The sequence below is a fragment of the Aristolochia californica genome, unplaced genomic scaffold (assembly GCF_029961685.1).
Source record: "Aristolochia californica isolate CCGP_79_NKW_82.1479 unplaced genomic scaffold, dmAriCali1.0.hap1 SCAF_13, whole genome shotgun sequence".
Classification (NCBI taxonomy): domain Eukaryota; kingdom Viridiplantae; phylum Streptophyta; class Magnoliopsida; order Piperales; family Aristolochiaceae; genus Aristolochia; species Aristolochia californica.
In genome coordinates, this window is record NW_027181804.1 from 27,515,347 (window position 1) to 27,534,311 (window position 18,965).

The 18,965-nt window shown below is 35.8% G+C and overlaps 1 protein-coding gene across 1 annotated transcript; it reads right to left on the reverse strand.

Annotated features, from left to right (window-relative positions):
* Window positions 1-6,051: 6,051 nt before the first annotated feature.
* LOC137947948 (ATP-dependent Clp protease ATP-binding subunit CLPT1, chloroplastic-like) lies at window positions 6,052-14,010 on the reverse strand. The gene is made up of 6 exons (XM_068793820.1): window positions 13,644-14,010; window positions 13,525-13,560; window positions 13,288-13,397; window positions 7,990-8,169; window positions 6,435-6,562; window positions 6,052-6,342 (listed from the first exon to the last, which is right to left on the reverse strand). Exons 1-6 carry the CDS (start codon window positions 13,865-13,867, stop codon window positions 6,310-6,312), a joined length of 711 nt encoding a protein of 236 aa, XP_068649921.1. The 5' UTR covers window positions 13,868-14,010; the 3' UTR covers window positions 6,052-6,309.
* Window positions 14,011-18,965: the final 4,955 nt, after the last annotated feature.

Here is an 18,965-nt window from a genome sequence, read left to right on the forward strand (position 1 = left end):
ACATTGGAGAAACATAAGGGTTCTTCACGTTTAGTTATTTATTTCTTTTTGGTTTGCTTGAGAGTTGGGACTTCAGATCTGCGCCAGCAGAAACATCGGATTGCCTATTTTTAGCAGTGGTGATGGAAAAATGATAAAGAAGAAGAAGAAGAAACAACGGCGGGGGGCGGTGGTCAAAGGGGAATCGGCGTTCAAAGTGCAAGAGACCGGCCGTTCTGTACAACATACAAGAAGCGCCCACGTTTAACGTAAGAAGGGAATCGTAACTGCCGGAGAAGGGATGACCTCACGAAGGGCGGGACCCATGCGCCGTTCATTTGGAAAAAGAAATGGCCTTTCGATGCTCGGATTCCGATACACGGTTTCTCTGGTCTCTTCTCTCTCTCCATCAGCGCGGCGTCCTTGTTCTTTTTGAAAGAGATTCTCTGCACTCTGAAGTAAGCAGTTCGTAACGGCGCATCGCCGCGCCGTCCGGCCCCCTGTCCTGCCCATGTGTTTCCGTGAGGAAGCAACACGGGTGACCCCCAACCCCCCCTCTCCCCTCTCCCCCCTCCCCGCTCCCGGCAAGTTACGTTACCGGGAAAAAGAATCGATGACATTCGTTGTGATTAGTCAGCCTGACAGCATTTTTCTCAACTCAGAGAGGAGAAGTCCTTGCGATGAAAGAAAGTTCCTTCTTCCTTTAATCTTTTGTCTCCCCCGCCCTATTTTCTTGAATTAAGGAGAAAGTCCTCTGTAGGATAGTAGGGAGGTGTCATCCCCCTGCCTTTCTGTATTACTGATGACAATTGTTAGAACAGTTGAACACAAACAAGTCAGTACCAACAAGTAAGTCGTTTTTCTTCTCACTGTCTTTTATCCATGTAACACGAACAAGACAATTCCAATTCAAGTTTTAAAATATTACCGAAATAATATTTTTTAAATAAATAGCTACTTCTAGTTAGGGGTGGCATCAAACTCGGGCTCGGTCCGCTATGTTCCATTCAAATAAATCCGATCTCGAATCGAATTTGAGATGAGTTTCCAACCAATTTAAGTAAATGAACTGAACAAAGTTTGGTTTGATTCATGAGTTTGTGAATTGGCTCATTTACTTAAAGAGTTGGGACTCGAGACTCAGGAGCCGAGAGTCAGGAGTCGAGACTGGACATGAAACCTTTCCCTCTCGAATTTTTTACGGATGCAAACTAATGTTTCCAGCTTCCTGGCACAACCGTGCCAGTCATGATGTTGACGGTCGTAGATTTTCCTACGTGTCATCCATCGTGCATCATGACCGGAGATATGGTGAGTGGTTGGGATGAAAAAAAGTGGTATGAGTTCAAATTTTGAGGAGGAAATTTCAGTTTGCTGTTATTTGTGGACAGAGGTTGGACTTGGACCTATTCGGATTCTTAAAAAATGAAGAAACACCTTTCTGGGTGCGTAGGTGTTGGAGTTCGGCATCATGGCTGGAGGTTGAAGATGACCTCTAGGGTTTGAATTGAGTTGGATGCAACTCACCCATTCCAAACCGCGCAATCGAGTCTCCATAATCCTAAAATTATATATATATTTATTTATTTGTTTGTTTGTTGATTGTGGGATTTGAAACCATGCTCTCAACTTAAATTTTATTGTGTTATTGTTCGATACATTTAATAGATATTTGAATAACTAAAAAATCAGTATATTTGTTTTTTATGCCATTTCTCATTTAATTAATACGAATTAAATAATTTTACATGTATATATGAATGAATAAATGCATATTTATGATCATTTTTATCTTATGAAAAAATTTATTTAGGCTTTTATGCATACTTAATTTTTTATGCATATTCTTGGTTGACCTAAATATAAGGAATTAATAATTGGCATAAATTTTAGTCAATTGTTTTGGTGTCATATTTTTTTTTCATATTTGAATAATTGAGTAATAGCCACAACATTCTTAATTATAAAAATGTCTAGTGACATTAAGCTTAGTCACATAAAGTTGATGACATAAAAATATGGTTAATCATAGAGATATATTAATTTAACCTCACGGAGTAAATGTTATATTTAAGTGATTAATCAGGAAGGGATAGAAATATTTCAAAAAAGAAAATCTAGTTGCCCATTGGCCTAGAAAATTTCTTTATAGACAAATTTTGATCCCATCATAAAGTGATATAAATCGCTTATGTGTTATAATCTAAGCCCACAAAAAAATTATAATGACATTTTTATTTATTTGTTTGAATTTATTTACATGGATAAATAATCGATATTTGGCTTCATTGCATGTTTTAGTAAGCTTGTTGTTTATTTTGAAGTTGTTCAAACTTTATTTTTTCTAAATTTTGATTCCTCCTATATTATATCTCTGAATGCAGACAATTATATTGATTGGAAGGAGAAAATTCTCATGTCATTGGGATGAACGGACCTTGACTTGGCACTTTGAGTGGAAGAACCTCCAAAGCCCACAAAATCTAATACCCAAAATTGAGACATGTATTTTATACAGAGTTTTAAATGTAGGTTAGAGCTCGAACTCGACTCGAGCTTAGGCTCAAATTCGGTTAAAATTATTGGGCTCGAGCTCGATTCCAGTTTTAGGCTCAAGGCTGGGCTAGGCTTGACCTTGAGTTCGAAGTATTTAAAACAAGCCCAGTTCGGACATATGTATGTTCGAGTTCGGCTTTGTCAAGAGGACTTAGTAGACTAGTTGATTAAGTGCGGAAAGCCACCGCTCACAAGAGTGGACGGAACCACTCTGACACCCACCCCGCCCATTCTCTACCGCCTCCCACGGGATTCGAATGCGGGACGTGGCGTGCTCCAGAACTCCCGATGTCAAGAGGTTGGCCAATATAACCTAAATGACTAGTTAGTTAAGTGCGGAAAGCCACCGCTCACAAGAGTGGACGGAACCACTCAGACAGGCTTGACAAGGTGCCACCCCTTCTTCTAATACTCAAAAGTGTCTCTAATTAGTTTACTCTTTGAAAGAGTTCATTTTCCAAAGAGGAGGAAACTAGCACTTTGGTAAAACTACAAACCATAATTTTTTTGGGTAAGAACTTTTTTAATAGAAATATGAGATAATAAAATTGTTGAGAATGTTGGTGTCAAAATTTTAATTAAGATAATTTTGATGATAACAAACAATCGAGTTATTAATGATATGTACTAAGTATGTTGTGCAATTCAAAAATGCCTTAAAAGAAAGTTTTCGGTAGCATATAAGTTTAAGTGGTGAGAGAATGTCCGAACGACCTCATACATCAAAAGGGTAGAAGCAGCTCATGTCAAGAAGTACACCAATATCGAAACAGCCTAGTAACACTATTTGACCGAACAACAAGAAGAAAATCATTTTTACCATAAAAAGAAATACGCTAACAAATAAAAGGCGAGGAGAGTAAATCCAATAAAAGAAAACGATCAAATGAAGTGTCAATGGCTGAATGAATCAAGCCTATGCATAGAAGTTAAGCACATCACTGAAAAAGATTGAAGCATTGAAGAGAAAAAATGAAATGAATCAAACATATGGTGAAAAATGATCAAAAGGAATTGAATCCTATAGAAGGATTCAAACCCATTGGAATGCAAAAAATTTAAAAGGGAATCAAATCCTACTTACAAAAAGTTTCAAAATTAAAAATGGATTTGAACCCTTTAGGGAGAAGGATCTAAATATAAGGACTAAAAGAAGATTGTAAAGAAGGAAAGATTCAAACCACTTTTTTATGTAGAGACAATACTTTCTCTCTTACAGAGGTTTTTACAAAGAAGAACTATTTGATAAGGGCCTTCTCCATGATGCCTCTACACAAAAGGGGAGCCAACATAGCCTAAAAATCCAAATATCTCATATCTAAGAATGCACTGCCTGCTCCGACCGCTTATTATCACCTGACACTCTCAGTTGCAAAGGTTAACATGGTTTCGATTTTCTGGGGACACGGCCGAGGGTGCTTATTTTCCCTAAAATGAATGGGAGGTGCGTGCCCCTCGACCCAGTTCCTCGCCTTCGTGCGGTCAGCGCATGAGAGTCACGATTTGGGGGAGTTTCTTCTATCCATTAGCGGATTTTCAGTTGAAAGAAATGCTTTTTAAATTACACGATGTCGCCCCAGAAGAAGCAAATCCATTTTGTTAACCTCAATCGGTTAAGTGCAGGTAACGTGTTTGAAACAAAGTCAAAGAGAGAAAAGAGAAAGTTCTGTTGGTTTTCAGTCGAAGGAAATGCTTTTTAAATTACACGATGTCGCCCCGGAAGAAGCAAATTCATTTGTTAACCTCAATCGGTTAAGTGCAGGTAAAGTGTTTGAAACTAAGTCAAAGAGAGAGAAGATAAAGTTCTGTTGGATACCCAACAAACCTTCTCCTTCATGAATGATCTTTCTACCTTAAAAGTCATCCTTTTTCACATATTCTAAGCTTTTTATGTAAACTAGATCATCGTTAGGGTGACCCTATTTTAAAGAAATAGAGTGGACATGCGTCCACCTTGAATTGAATTCATCAGTGTTCAGTTTCTTCGTTTTGAATCTATTGAAATGAATATTTTAGGACGAATACATGATATGCTGAGAGAGATCTTCAACACATTTGGCTTATCTGCATCGTTTTCAATTTTTGACTAACAGAGAGCATGGATGATGGAACCCACGACGAGGTCTTATAGAACACATGCACATCTTTATCTGTCATTTCAAAACTGAACTATTGAAAGAGAAATGCTGCTGCATTCTCTTCTTACTAAATGAACATGTTGAATACTGTATCTATAGGCATTCTTGAAATTTTATGTTATCGACTTCACAAACAATTTGAGATTTGTATCTTCACACTTTACTTTCCAAGAGATAAATGATGAACCAAGCAAGGGCACATAGTAGTTTTAGTTTTGTATAGGTCAATACAATTTGATTCATAATATGTGTTGGCTGATACATATCAAAATATAAAGGTCTTCGTACCAAGATGTTGAACCCTATTTATAAGTTTTGGAGATAGGAGGAGCAGAAGAACAAAGGTTGGTTTCACCCACTTTAGCATGTTGATTCTCAGTTTTTTTTTTTTTTGAATGAAATGTTGATTCTCAGTTTTTTTACATCATTTATAAGTTTTGGAGATAGGAGGAGCAGAAGAACAAAGGTTGGTTTCACCCACTTTAGCATGTTGATCTCAGTTTTTTTTTTTTTTTTTTGAATGAAATGTTGATTCTCAGTTTTTTTACATCTCTAATGTCTTCATTTTCATCTCATTTACCAGATTATTCACACAATGAGTTAGCATTTCCTCAAAATAGACTAACCATATCACTAGGTCTATTGTTAAATATGATAACAGGACTAATTATATTACATGTACAACAACTATGTTGGATGTCTTAGAAATTGCATTGGCAATGAGACTATTTTCATCTTTATCCTTTACAACCTATTTTCATAGATGCTATATAGAATGAGTAAATGACAAAAAACAATAATTTTTCAAATGAAATAAGGAAAGTATCCAGTCTAAGCTTTCATTCTTGTTGCTTATAAATACAAATATTCTTTATACATTGCACATTATATGATACAATACCTTTTGCATTTGTCAATAAAACAATATACTCTTTTTAATATTATACAAATTATCCTCATCAAAATCACACTATGGGCTTTGAACTCTAAAAATACTCCAACATGAACAATGTAAAATATTTATCATTCTAGCCCGCCCTTGGATTTGCCAAGCTCTTATCAAACTGGTAAGGAACTAATTTTTTTTTTATTAAAAAAGAAGATGGTCCACTTTTTCTTTCTCCATAGACATTAGGATTGAAGATGAGGGAAAGATAAGTGGAGCAGTCAAGAATGGGAGGGCCAACAACCTGCCCTCATTCTTTCCCTCAATCAAGAATGCCCTCATTCTTTCCCTCAGTCAAGAATGCCCTCATTATAGCCTTGGTGAAGTTATAAATAAATACTCAGAGAAGTGAAAAACAAACGATGATTACCAAGTCTTACATGGCTTTGAATGTCTGGTTAATATGTGCACATAATGATTTGAAAGCAAATGTAGAAGAGAATGAGAGAGACATAGTTAGTTGGTAAGGAATTGTTTTACATTTCTGTGTTGCCTAATGAATAAGTCTCAATATAACAAAATTCCAGTTTGGATAGTAAGGCTCTGGGCAGAACCAGAAAATGTACCTCGTATGAAGAACAACTGTCCCCGTCAATGACCAATGTGACAGCAATTGGCTTCTGGTTCAAGATGTTCTCCAATACCCAAGGGGTTTTTTTCCAAAAAAATTAAATTTTACAGGAAGGTCTCTTATCTGTAGGTCAGTACAGCATCATTGTCCATCTACAAAACAAGAGGAAAAGATTGACTTTAGATCAGGCTAGTTTGGAGCTTCAACATTTCCTCTAGAACGATGGACCATGTCTGATACTTACAGATTTGGTGAGTTCCTTGGCTTTCTCATCATCAAAACCCATAGTAGCCAGTATCTTGTGACCAGCTGACTCTTTCTCAGACCAAATTCCTAGGAGCATGTGGATTGTATTGGCTTCACCACCTTCACCTACATTTCAAAGTTCAATTTAGAAGTACAAAGAAACAAAGATGAAGACTTGTGAAAGCTAAAACAAAATAGATAACAATCATAGGAAACAGGAAACAAAAGAAAGATTAGTTTTGTTGCAAGTATGATAAGAGAGGATCTTGACTCCACATCATCCTAAATAACCTGATTATTATCTCCCTGGCATGTGAATAATTTCATATATTGTAAGAATGTGAAGTGCTTCAAAAGACACAAATAGAACATCCACAGCCAATCACATAATATGTAAAGTTCTACAAAGAAGCTGCCATATGATTGCAGTTTACAACTTCCATGAGTGATCATACTCAAGTTGATTGTATTAGGAAACATATGGTTTTTTTTTTTTCTTATTTTGAAAAGTGGAAATTCTATAGAAAAAAAGAAAAGAAAAACAGGACCAGAGCGTGGACAAGAACAAGAAAGATTACATAGCAACAAAGAACTTAAGAACAGACAAAAAACACTGAAAAAAGAACATACTAGCTAACACCCAAGAGAAATAATCAGTCCCTGCTCAGAGCGCCCCCATCTTTGAGAAATGATCTGACTCTGAATTTGCTTCTTGCTTGACATGGGACCACTCAATCTGTATACTCCATGAAAGATCTTCAATTTGGATGAACTGCTGGTTAAATCTCCAAGAGTAACTGCTATCATCCTTGGCCCAAGAGATTACTGATCTGGTGTCGCCTTCAACAATCACAAGCTTCTAGAAGTGACTTCGATACACCTTCAACCCATTTAAAAGATCATGCACCTCAGCCATTGTGCAATCTGTGATAACCAAGGGAATATAATAGGATAATAAAGTGCATCTGATATGATCCCAGAAGATATCACCATACCCAGAGGGCCCTGGGTTCCCAAATGAGCTACTGCTGGAATTTATCTTAAAAAAACCTTTGGGGCGAGGAACCCAAGCGGATAAGATCACAGGATTGCAAGAGAAGAAGACGCAAGAGTTCTCCAGTCCTCACAAATAGTGGCTGAGATTCGTTTGCCAAACTCATGCAAGCTTCAACCATTGCAGAATCAGGTGAACAGCCCTCCAATCACCCCACTGATTGTGCTTTCTTTACCAGCAAATGGCTGCTCTATATGTACTTTTCTTTGACGACCAAAGACAATCATTGAGGGTGTTTTCTCTTTTGTTAATAGACCAAAACAGTCTCTCGTGGTTTGTAGACTACTTAATAGGAACAAATCATTAATCAACATCTCACTTAATCCAGTTTACCAAATTGATAGAGCAACTAGAAAAAATAGAATATGTCACTAGAATTACAATTGATTAAGAAAAGCATCCTCAATCATACCGGCAGCTTTGAGAACTCCAATATTTCTAAATGCTAACAGAAGTAATACAAGCTGAATTATATAAGAAGCAATTGGCCTTCAATTACCTGATTTCATTTTCTCGTCAATAGCCCAGTCAAGTGCCCTTTGAGCAGGTTCAGTCAATGGTGGATGCTCAGGACTAAAATAGTACATGTCAGATTTTCCAAGCAATTTCACAATTTCATCTCGTACTTTGAAAAGTGTAATTCCATTTGCACGCAGAAACCTGGCAGCATAACTGGTCCCTACAAATGGAAAGCAAAACAAGAATTGGAAGCTAAATTGGTCAGTTAAACAATAAACAACATGAGATTTTACTTTTTATTGTGACAAAATGAGAAGCAATCCTCAAACTTACGTTTTTTATCTCCACCACAAGCTTAAAAAAGATAAAAACAATGGCTAGTAAATAAAACAACAATATCATGTAACTTGATTATCCACTTTGTATTTTATATACTTTGAGCTGAGTCAGAAAAACCATTTCAAATAAAACAGTCCAGAGAAAACCATTTCATCCATTCAAAATTGGATTTTTCCCAAATAATAATTCTTTTAAAAGACATTTTATACTTCCAAAGCCAGCGAGACCAAGCAAATAAATGTGTAAGAACTAAGAGATGTCCAGCAAGATGATATCGTCCATTCTTTGGTAAAACTAAGAAAAATGACAACAAGTAAATAGTTGCTCACAGAATCTATGTTACTTTCATTGAGCTTTGCTGCAATGCAAGGTCCTTCCAATACACAAACTCATGGGTTCAACCCTACGAAACCAACAGCCACTGTTCCCCTTAATATTTGATTCACCTCTTTTATACATAAAAAATTTAGCTCCAACTTAAGATTTTATATTAACTGATAAGAAGGATCACACTAAGAGCACTTCCAGTGAGGCAAGAGTACAAAGAACAAGATACAAAATGAAGCAAAAGAGACGAAGAACAACATCCCCAAAACAAATGTTAAGGAAGGTGAAAAATTGCAAGAATAGAAGAGAAAGAAGAGGGAAGAAGGAGAAAAAAAGAAGAAACCAGGGAGAGGAAAGTGCAAGTTGAGTAGACACGTTAGGGTTGAAACCTCGAGCCCTCACCTTTAAATATATCACTTTAAGTGGAAAAATGAGATAGATTACAAAAATGCCCCTCATTACATAAAACTCAATAACTTCCTAAATACTTATCAGAATGAATTGAATTTTTGAAGTATAAACTGCTGCCCTGGTGACTAACTTACTGCAATTCCTAGAAGGACATGTACTTAAATAAAAATGACCAAAATGCCCTTACATATGTACTTTAACACTTCCCCTCAAGCTGGAGCATAAATATAAAAAAGCCCCAACTTATCACAGAATGAATGATGCTCGCATCTTCCTAGAAGTTTGGTAAATATATCATCAAGCTGATCATATGACTTCACATATGGAGTAACAACCTTTCCATGTATAACAACATTTTTGATGAAAAGACAACTTCGATATTTTTTTTTTTGAAGTAAGCTGTATTAAAAAGAAAAGAGAGATTACAATACCTTACTAAACAGGGCCTCCTTCCACAACAAGGTGTTGGAGAGAGACGCCTAGTTTAGCCAGGGCATCCGCTAAATGATTAGCAGATCTAGGAATATAATTCCATTTACAATTTAAAGTAGAAATTAAATTACATATACTATAAAACATATCCCAATGCCGCCACGGAGGATGTTCATTATATGCGCACCAATTGATATCAACTTTTCAGTCACCTTCAATACAGAGGGGACCAAAAGCACGACTTTTGAAAATCCGAAGTCCGTTAAATAATCCAGTTAATTCAGCAGTTGTAGAATCCGAAATTCCAATTGGCCCGACATAAGAAAAGAGAAGAACTCCATTTTCATCATGTACAACACCACCAAAACCCGCAGGGCCCAGACATCCATACGCATTACCATCAAAGTTCAATTTAACATGGCCAATAGGGGGAGGGGGCCAAATCGCCATACGAGGGGGCCTTGCAGCATAGGACATTCTAGCTACTATTCGCCAGTTTTCACGGAAGTTTTACCCTCGAAGATCACGGAATTCTTTACGCAATAAAATCCACGAAGTAACTTGACCAATAATTTTTTCAACCAATATTTCTCTAGAAATAAACTTTAGGTTAAAAAGACAACCTCGATATGGTGTTTCTGATAACACTTTCTCAATTTGGGGTTAAAAACAATTCTATTGTGTTTCCCCAATTCACAAAAATCATAAGGCAAACTAGTAAGAGACTATAAAGATGGAACTAGTGCCTTTAAGACAGACAAAGAGGGATGACCTAACCTATTATACCACTACACTGCTTATTGATTTGATGAATCAACAATCGAGATACTTTGATTATGCAAGAAGTAAATACCTCTCTCATGGCCTCATTTATGGCCTCCACCAATCACCTACTTTCTCTAGATGCCTTGAAAAACACAATGAGGGAAAAAAAGTGTACAAAACAATTTAAGTTTTTTGGTTAACTGGTTGATAGACATTAGGCTTACTGGGAATTGAGGAACAAATAAACATTAGAGAGAGATAAATAGGAAAATACAGTGGAAGTATCAATACCCTATACTTTTGTTTGGAACCATCAACCATAAAAACAAACGGTCTGTAGAACAAGGTGTTAAGTGGAAAACACATTAACAAAGTTAGGAAAAGTTAATGGGGGGACAAGGTTGAGGAATAGATTTCCTAAGTAACTAGTCATTTTGAGGTAGAGCTAGGCTCAATCTAAAAGTGGTATTAATGCAGGATGTGTAGATAGGTTGACGCCCAATTTGTGCTCTCCAAGTTATATGTGTGTTGGGCTTTATGAGGTAGGAATTTGTATGTTGTGGGCTCCATGATGTGGGAGTCTGTGTGTAGTGTGCTTCATTGGGAGATTGCACCCACGTTTCAAATCTGTTATGTGTAAGCTTGGAGGTGAGTGGGAAAGAGTCCCACGTTGAGAAATGTTAGGAAAAGTTAATGGGTTGAACAATAGGTCTCTTAAGTGGCTAATAATTTTAGGATAGAACCTGGCTCAATCTAATAGAGACAAAGGAAAAGTTCCCAATTTTACTAGTAAAATTTTCAGAGACTCTAGATCAATGATCCAAGATGAAGAGCTAGAACATGAAATAAAAAAAAAACGTACCTGTAGTAGCAACAATGGCAGTGGGAGCACTATGTGAGGAAGTTGTTATACTTCTTAGTTTCTGCAAAATATCATAGTCCTCTTCTGTGAGAACCACCTTACCCTTTGAGGGGTTAGGAAGTCCCTCCTTGTTTGCTTTAGAGGTAGTGACCGGGCTTAACTAACTCTAAAAAATCTAGTTTTCCATGTAGTTTCTATCACTTCTCTATTGCATGATTAGATAAGGCCATAATAGGTGCATGACCTGAATATTGATTCTCCACCACCCTGACCTCTACCATGGCCACTTTGGCCTCCTCTTCCGTTATTGTCACTCCCCTTGGCATGGGAGAACCAAACTCTTAGACTGGCCAGGATACGATTCTGGTACTCTGGCTAGAATTCAAAGAATAACAGCACAAACATCATCAAAAGAGGGTTTAGTTGTGGAGCTAAGAATTTGTGATTTTACAACATCAAGGTAAGGCTTCAGGGTTTAGGGCTTCAAATTTATGAAAAAATGGTTTAAAGAAGTGCTTCTTTCATTTTTTCTTGAGTGGCAATATCTGTGGAATAGGGTTAAGCAAGTTTCCACTATTGTAGAAGTCCTATAAACCACATAAGGTACTCATTGAGGTTGTCACTTTCATTGGTCATTTACATCTCCAATAAATTATCATAGAGCTTTTGAATACAGTAAGAAGTAGAATATAATTTAGCACAAGTTTCCCAAATATCTTTGGCTGAGTCTAGATGAATAACATTATTAGCAATGGTCACATTCATGCTATTAATTAACCAGCTTATCACTAGGGAATCCTCCTCCTTTAACTACTAGAAGATGTCTTCTTCATTGTAAGATGGAGAAGGCTTAGTCAAGTGTTCAGCAAGATCACTAGGATTGAAAAAACATTTGTTAGAGTGAGACCACTAAGGATAATTGGAGAGATCCATAAGAGGTATAATAGTAATTTTCAAGAAATCATGCTTGTTGAGTTCAGAAATTGAATCCAATGGCTTTTGAGAATTTGCTGCCATGATTGGCTAGAAAAACTTGAAACACTTGAGGTCGAAAGGTTTGTAATACACTTATGAAGAATTAAGAAGGTAAAGTATAAAATTTGGAGCAAACAAGAAAGTGAAATAATTCACATAAACATATGGGACACGAGTTGAATGGTGTTGCATGAAGAGAGGTCGAGAATAGAATGCCTAAAGTTCATTATGATATGCAAGGCAAGAGCTCAAAATACCATGAATTAAACCAGAAAAATCCCATGAAAAACATATGTAAAAATCATGAAATTCTCACAAGGTTTTAAGAGAGCTCAAGTGTAGAATATAACCAAACCCTGATTTACGTTTTCAAGCAACATAAATTCAGATTTCTAAAGAAACTCAAGGAGGATGAATTCACCAAAATAAGGGACCCATCGAATTGGTGTTGGGAGTCGAACAAACCCAAAAATCAACTTTTAATCAAGGCAATGTGTAGAATAAAAGAAAGTTGATTTCGACCTCTCCAATTCATAGAAAAAACTATACATGAAATGGGCTGAACAAGGAACTTGAATGCTGAATTAAAAGATTGATGTGCTTGCTAAGCAGGGAGCTACCCTACAATCTCTGGTTGTCAGGGACTGCTCCCTCTTCTGTAATTTCTCTTGTTTATATAAATACATCTTTATAAAAAAAAAAATATCTTGCTGAACTTATCTGGAGAAGGAGGTAAGGAAAAAAACCACAGATTTTTAAACTTCCATGCATTCCTTTCGTTGAGATAAACGTCCCTTATTCTCCCTTGACGTAGGTAAAAAATTTCTAGAGTGGATTGTTTGCAACCCTAGAACCCCTACTCTTTTACCATGTTAGATTCTAGGGTTTTGTACTTGAGTGAGGTTGAAATGGAGAAGAGAAGGAAGAAAGAAGAAGAGAATAAAGTTAAGAGGAGAAAAGTAGGAGTAGGAGAAGGGAACAGTGAGCAACTTGAGAGAGAAAGAGCTCTCCCTTTTGAGCATGGGGACTAAAATATTACGAAGGGACTAAAACACCCTTATACATCCATGCATGATAAGAGCTGAAAGTAGACATAAATTACATAATATGCTATGCATAATTACATAAGAATGCTTCATCTTCTCACTACAGCTATTCTACTCACTGGTTAATACAAGAAAAATCAGAATTAAAAAATATCAATATCATATATGTAAAGCCTCTCACCCTCAACCAAAATTCCCATCAAAAGGGCTTCCGTTCCTGTTGTTGGATATTTCAACTTCCTGGCTTCCAATTCAGCCATCGCGAAGGACTTTATAGCCCTGGCAGACCACCTGCACCATTCACAAACCGATATCATCGAAAAGAAAACACTGTAGTTGAGGCGGCAAATAATTAGAAAAAAAAAACGTATAGAAAATAAAATTCAAAAGAGAGAACAAATCTACTGATTACACTGACTTCGGAATCTTCTCCACTGGTGCCCTATCAGGCTTTCTACAAAAAAAAAAAAAAAATTAAAAATTAAAACTAATAATCGCAATGAAAAGCAACCATTTATACTTCTAATAAGTACTCACGCAGTAGGAAGCATGAAGAAAACCGTAGAAGAAGACGAGGTTCGTCTTCTCCTAATATCAGGTAGCAAATTCGACGGCTGGATAGTGAAACTTCCGAAGAGAGAGCTTAATCCATCCAGTTTCTGATATTTCGGCACTAACAGAAGAGATGGAGCTATTTTCGGAGTATCTAATGAAGAAAATGCCAAGGAAACCGGTAGAAGGGAAAACACTCGGCTACCCATTTCTCAAAACCCAGTTCCTGAGTGGGTGAGCAAAGGCTTTCGAGAGAAATGAAAAGGATTTAGGTGGTCTATTTCGAGACTAACGACGTTGCCAAGGATGAATGCTTCTGCATTTCTACTCCAGGCTTGGCAAAACGGAAGCGACAAGGAGAGAAGGGGATAGATAGAAGAAAGGAATCTTTACCGATTAAATAATGGCGTTCTAATATTTACAGTTTGTATATTACTTTTTGCATTATTACGATTTTAATATTCAAGGACGAAAATAACCTGGCTTCTAAAACCGAACTTAGATTGAACCTTTTTATAATTTAAAATGGAACCAACCCAGACTAAACCAATCAACCCCAACCCCCTTTTTTTTTTTTAAATGATCAACCCCAACCCTTTAAGAATTTAACCATAAAACTTACTTGAATTAAACCACTATTCTCTCTCTCTCTCTCTCTCTCTCTCTCTCTCATTTTTCTCTCACATATCCCAACAAAACACAAATGCAACTACTAGACATGAACATGAGGGTGGCTTGATAAATGGAAATAAAAAAATTAATTTAATTAATTATAAAAAATAAAATCTTAAAAAAAAATGTTTACTCTAGATACTTGATCAAATTTTTACTTTTATAATACCTTATTTATCACTCTTAAATTATTAATATAATATAATGTTAAAAGTCATAAATATAGTAAATAAATAAATAAAATATTTTAATAAAATAATATGAGAGTTTCCATTAGAATCCAACTGAATTAGTTTAGTCTCTACTTTGAGTGTCGAGTGTACCAACGAGTGAAAGTGTATTCACTGGTCTCATGGAATAAATTTATTTTCACTCATTTTTTCACTTAAACGAGTGAAAACGAATTACCTATGTAATTCACTTTCACTCTCCACTTACACAGTACATTAACGCTTTTGGAGCCACTTTCCCTAGCGAAAGTGAATTACACAATGCACTAACAAGCCCTTAGTTGAAATGGGAAAGCATATCCTTTTTGTAATATTGATGAAAATGAGTTTAATGTCAATGATGAATCAAATATCTAATGAATCAAGAACCATTAGATGACATTGTCAAGGTTAATGATTTAAAAGTATGTACAAAAAGTTTCCAACAATAATTGAATTTCAAAGTAAAGTAGGTGAATTGATGGAGACATGGTTAGATGATAATCAACTTATGGTAGAGGTGTCTCTATATGAACACTCACAAATATCACCTCGATAGTTATTAGACATGATCTTTAAATATTGCAATGATTTTATGCAAATTACTAGTTCTAAGGGATCTATATACACTACAAATTCTTCCCATTAACTGTTCTGGTTTCATCTGTCCATTGGCTGCATATAGTTTGTTAGACTATGACTCGAAAATATTTTGGAATGTAGTCCAAAGTCTAAGTTCAATCATGAATGAACAAACAAAAGTTCCATCAATTTGTTCTCATATGGTTTCATTCAACTGTGTAAAAACTCAAAAAGTATATAAAAACTAAAGTAGAACATACAAAATGTAAAGAACCATAATAGGCATTAAAATTTCAAAAGTCCAAGTGTTGAGTACAAGAGAAATTTTTGTCTCAAATTCAAAATTTATTTTCAACAAAAAAAAATGAGAAATTTGCTCAATCTCCATTTTCTCAACTACCTTAGACCACAAAAGAATAGATTGAGAACATTTGATATTTAAAGGCACTTTTCATTTTTCCTCTAAAATGTAGTAGATACATAAGGTAATTTATGTGGTGGGAACCACCCTTCTTCCACCTCGAGCACTCTTGGATGTAGGGGTGGCATCGAGCTGAACTGAGCCCGAACCTACCTATGTTCGAGTCGAGCTTGATTTAAATATTTCGAGTCGAACTTCGAGATGAGCCTCGTCTCGAGCCTAAAATTGTTATCGAGTTCGAGCCCAAAAATTTTAACCAAGCTCGAGCTTCAACATGCATTTAAAACTTTTCAAAAAATATATATAAAATAAATTGTATATAAAATTATGCATACATTTTACATAAAATTGGGCATGACCTCTAAATAAAATTGAGCATAACCTATATATATATAATACATGTATAAGATTAGGGATGACCTCTACTTAAAATTGATCATAATCTATGTATATAATACCTTTATAAAATTCGGCATGACCTCTACTTAAAATTGGGCATAATTTATATACATAATACCTCCATAAACACTCCATAAAATTGTCTATACATTTCATAAACACTCCATGAAATTGTTTATACACTCCATACACTCCATAAAATAGTCTAAACACTCCATACACTGCATAACATTATGAATAAACTCCATACAATAATCAAACACAACAAAATTAAATGAAATATCACTATCAATTTACAATCACCCAAATAAAAACTATAAATTCATTATAAATTTACAAACTATAGTTGTTTTTCTTCATGTTAGAAAATAATATATGTCTTTGCATGAGCAAAATCTCTACCTATGACAAAAACAAAAAAATAAAATTAGTTATTGTCAGATAAAAAAATACTCTTCCGCTACTAGTTACTTAATGTCGTTAAAAATATTAAAATTACCATGATGAGAAAAACATGAAAATCATGTAGCTGGTAGCATTATCTCTACATTCTTCTTATCAGGTTGTAATCATAAAACAAAATTTTAACAAATAAAACTAAAAAAATACTAAAAAATATCATAATAAATAATTAATCAAAGAAATTCACCTTTTAATTTTTCTTTATGCCATGAAGAGCCCGAACCCAATCACTGCCATAAATCAGAGCTTGAACTGTATTTGGTGCCAAGGAAGAACGATATGGGTCTATTACTAAATGTAAAATTTGAAGCTACTGCAGGAATGAGAATTATAAGGAGGGGTGAATCAACAAACTTAAAATTTAAAATTCATCTTCATCTCCTACTTCAAATTCATTTCATTCATCTACCTGAAATTCAATTTCAAACTTGGTATTAGTGTGGACGAGTTCATGTACACGAAAAACAGTTTCCAGTGTTAGTGTCCCAAAATAAAAAATATATAAAAAAAAGAAAATGAGGAACTTATAATAGTATACTTAATTCAAAAATAATACTTAAACCCCAAATTAGGTAAAACAAATATGATTACAACACGAATAAGTAATTTAATGTATAATTAAAATAAATTAATATATTAAATAATTAAATTAGATATTATATTATTTAATGATTGCAATTTATTTTACATTAATACAATAATTACGTGAGCCAATTAATTGTGTACATGATTAATTATAAAAAATAAATAAATAAACAGGAAAATTTGATCATATGCTAACTTTAACACACTATATTTTTACGTATTATTGCATCGTCCGAAGGAAAAGTAGTACTAGAGGCGGTTAGGGCTAACAAAATTGCATCGTTGAAAACAGGTTGAGAAAAGAATTTGTAATTTTTTTATTTTTTTATTTATAAAAAAAAGCACGACATGAAACTCGCATGTGTGAAGAACTGCACATGCGAGTTCACATGTTGTGCGGGACGATCGTCGAGGGGGGAAAATAATTTCCCCCCTCAACTTAGGTATCCGGGGGGTTTTGTGCCGTTCCGGCGAGAGCAGTGGCCAATTGATCTGACGGCGGTAGCAAGCAGTGGTAGGGGGTGACGATGACGAGAGAGGGTTCAGAGCAGCTGCTCTAGCTGTGGTACGACGAGGCGAGGGCGACACTACAGGAGTTGACAGCGACGACGATGAGAGGCAAAGAAGGAGATGCGCGGGGGGAAGGATTAGGTGCAGCGGCGGCGGAAAGGGCACCGACGGCGAGAGGGAGAGAAAAATTTTGGAAGAAGAAGAGAGAAGGGAAAGAGGAGACCAAGAGAGCGAGAGAGACCCAAAAAAATAATTTCGAGAGAGAGAGCAGCATGGGAAATGGCAGACTGTCAAAAATTTCCCAAATCCCTTGAATCCGCTGCTCGTTAAATTAACGAGCCGGCTCGCGAGCCGAACCTGGCTTCCGTCGAGCTTGGCTCGTTAATTTAAACTAGCCAATTTCGGATATCGAGCTCGGCTAGAGCTTGAGAGATACCGAATCGAACTGAGCCGACACCGAGCCAAACTCGAGTCGGCTCGGTTCGAAGCCACCCCTACTTGGATGCTCATCATTCATGGGAGATTTTGCTCCTACCATGTCTTCCATCACCTCTTTTCATGTCTTTCCCTTTAGCCATCCATTATTCATGGACTCTCCCCTTCTCTTCTCCGATGCCTCCCATAGTTGCTTGTTTTTGTCCTTCACCGTCATCTTGCAATGACTCCTTGACTAGTGTCTTCACACCTCTATATGGCTCCATTGATGTTGGTTGTTGCATTGGTATAGGATGTTGTATTCGGTTAGTTTGGGATATGAGCTCATCCAATTTTGCCTCCATGTTGTAAGTATATTATTAAATTAGGTCGAAGACCCTATCCCAAAATGACTAGTAAGATTTCCATTTTCTTCCTTTGTGAAACGATGAGATGAATGCAATAATTTATAAATTCTTTCTTGGAAATTAAACTTATATGTGCAATATCATTGTCCAGAATACACATAGTTGAAAAATATTGTTACACATCGAATCAAGGATGAAACTCGACATACCAAGCAATAATTCAAACTCTATAGGCATCTCAACCTCCATGACAAGCACCTATTACAAAATTTAAACTATCTTAACCTTAGCATCAACATTCAAAAATAATAAATAAAGAATATACTCTACATTGACACATGTTTACCTTACAAGCATGTGTAGACAACACCTTCAACTTTATTGATCATCATCATGCAAATCTCATACCTTCCCATTTGATAGGAAGAAGAGCATGGTCTTTCTCTCTCTCTCTCTCTATATATATTTTTTTATTATTTGACTTTCCTACTCTTTCACTATTTGAAAATTTGAAAATAGTTTCCTCTTTGTTCCTTCTTAGTTGAAGGGAGTAGCAGGCAAAGATAAAAATCGATAATGTGGCATTTCTTTCTATTTACTTAGAAGTCTCCGTTTCTAATCTTCTGAATTTGGAAAGATTTACGTTCTGAAATATTTCCCAACTCTATAGAATTGAGAGTTCTTA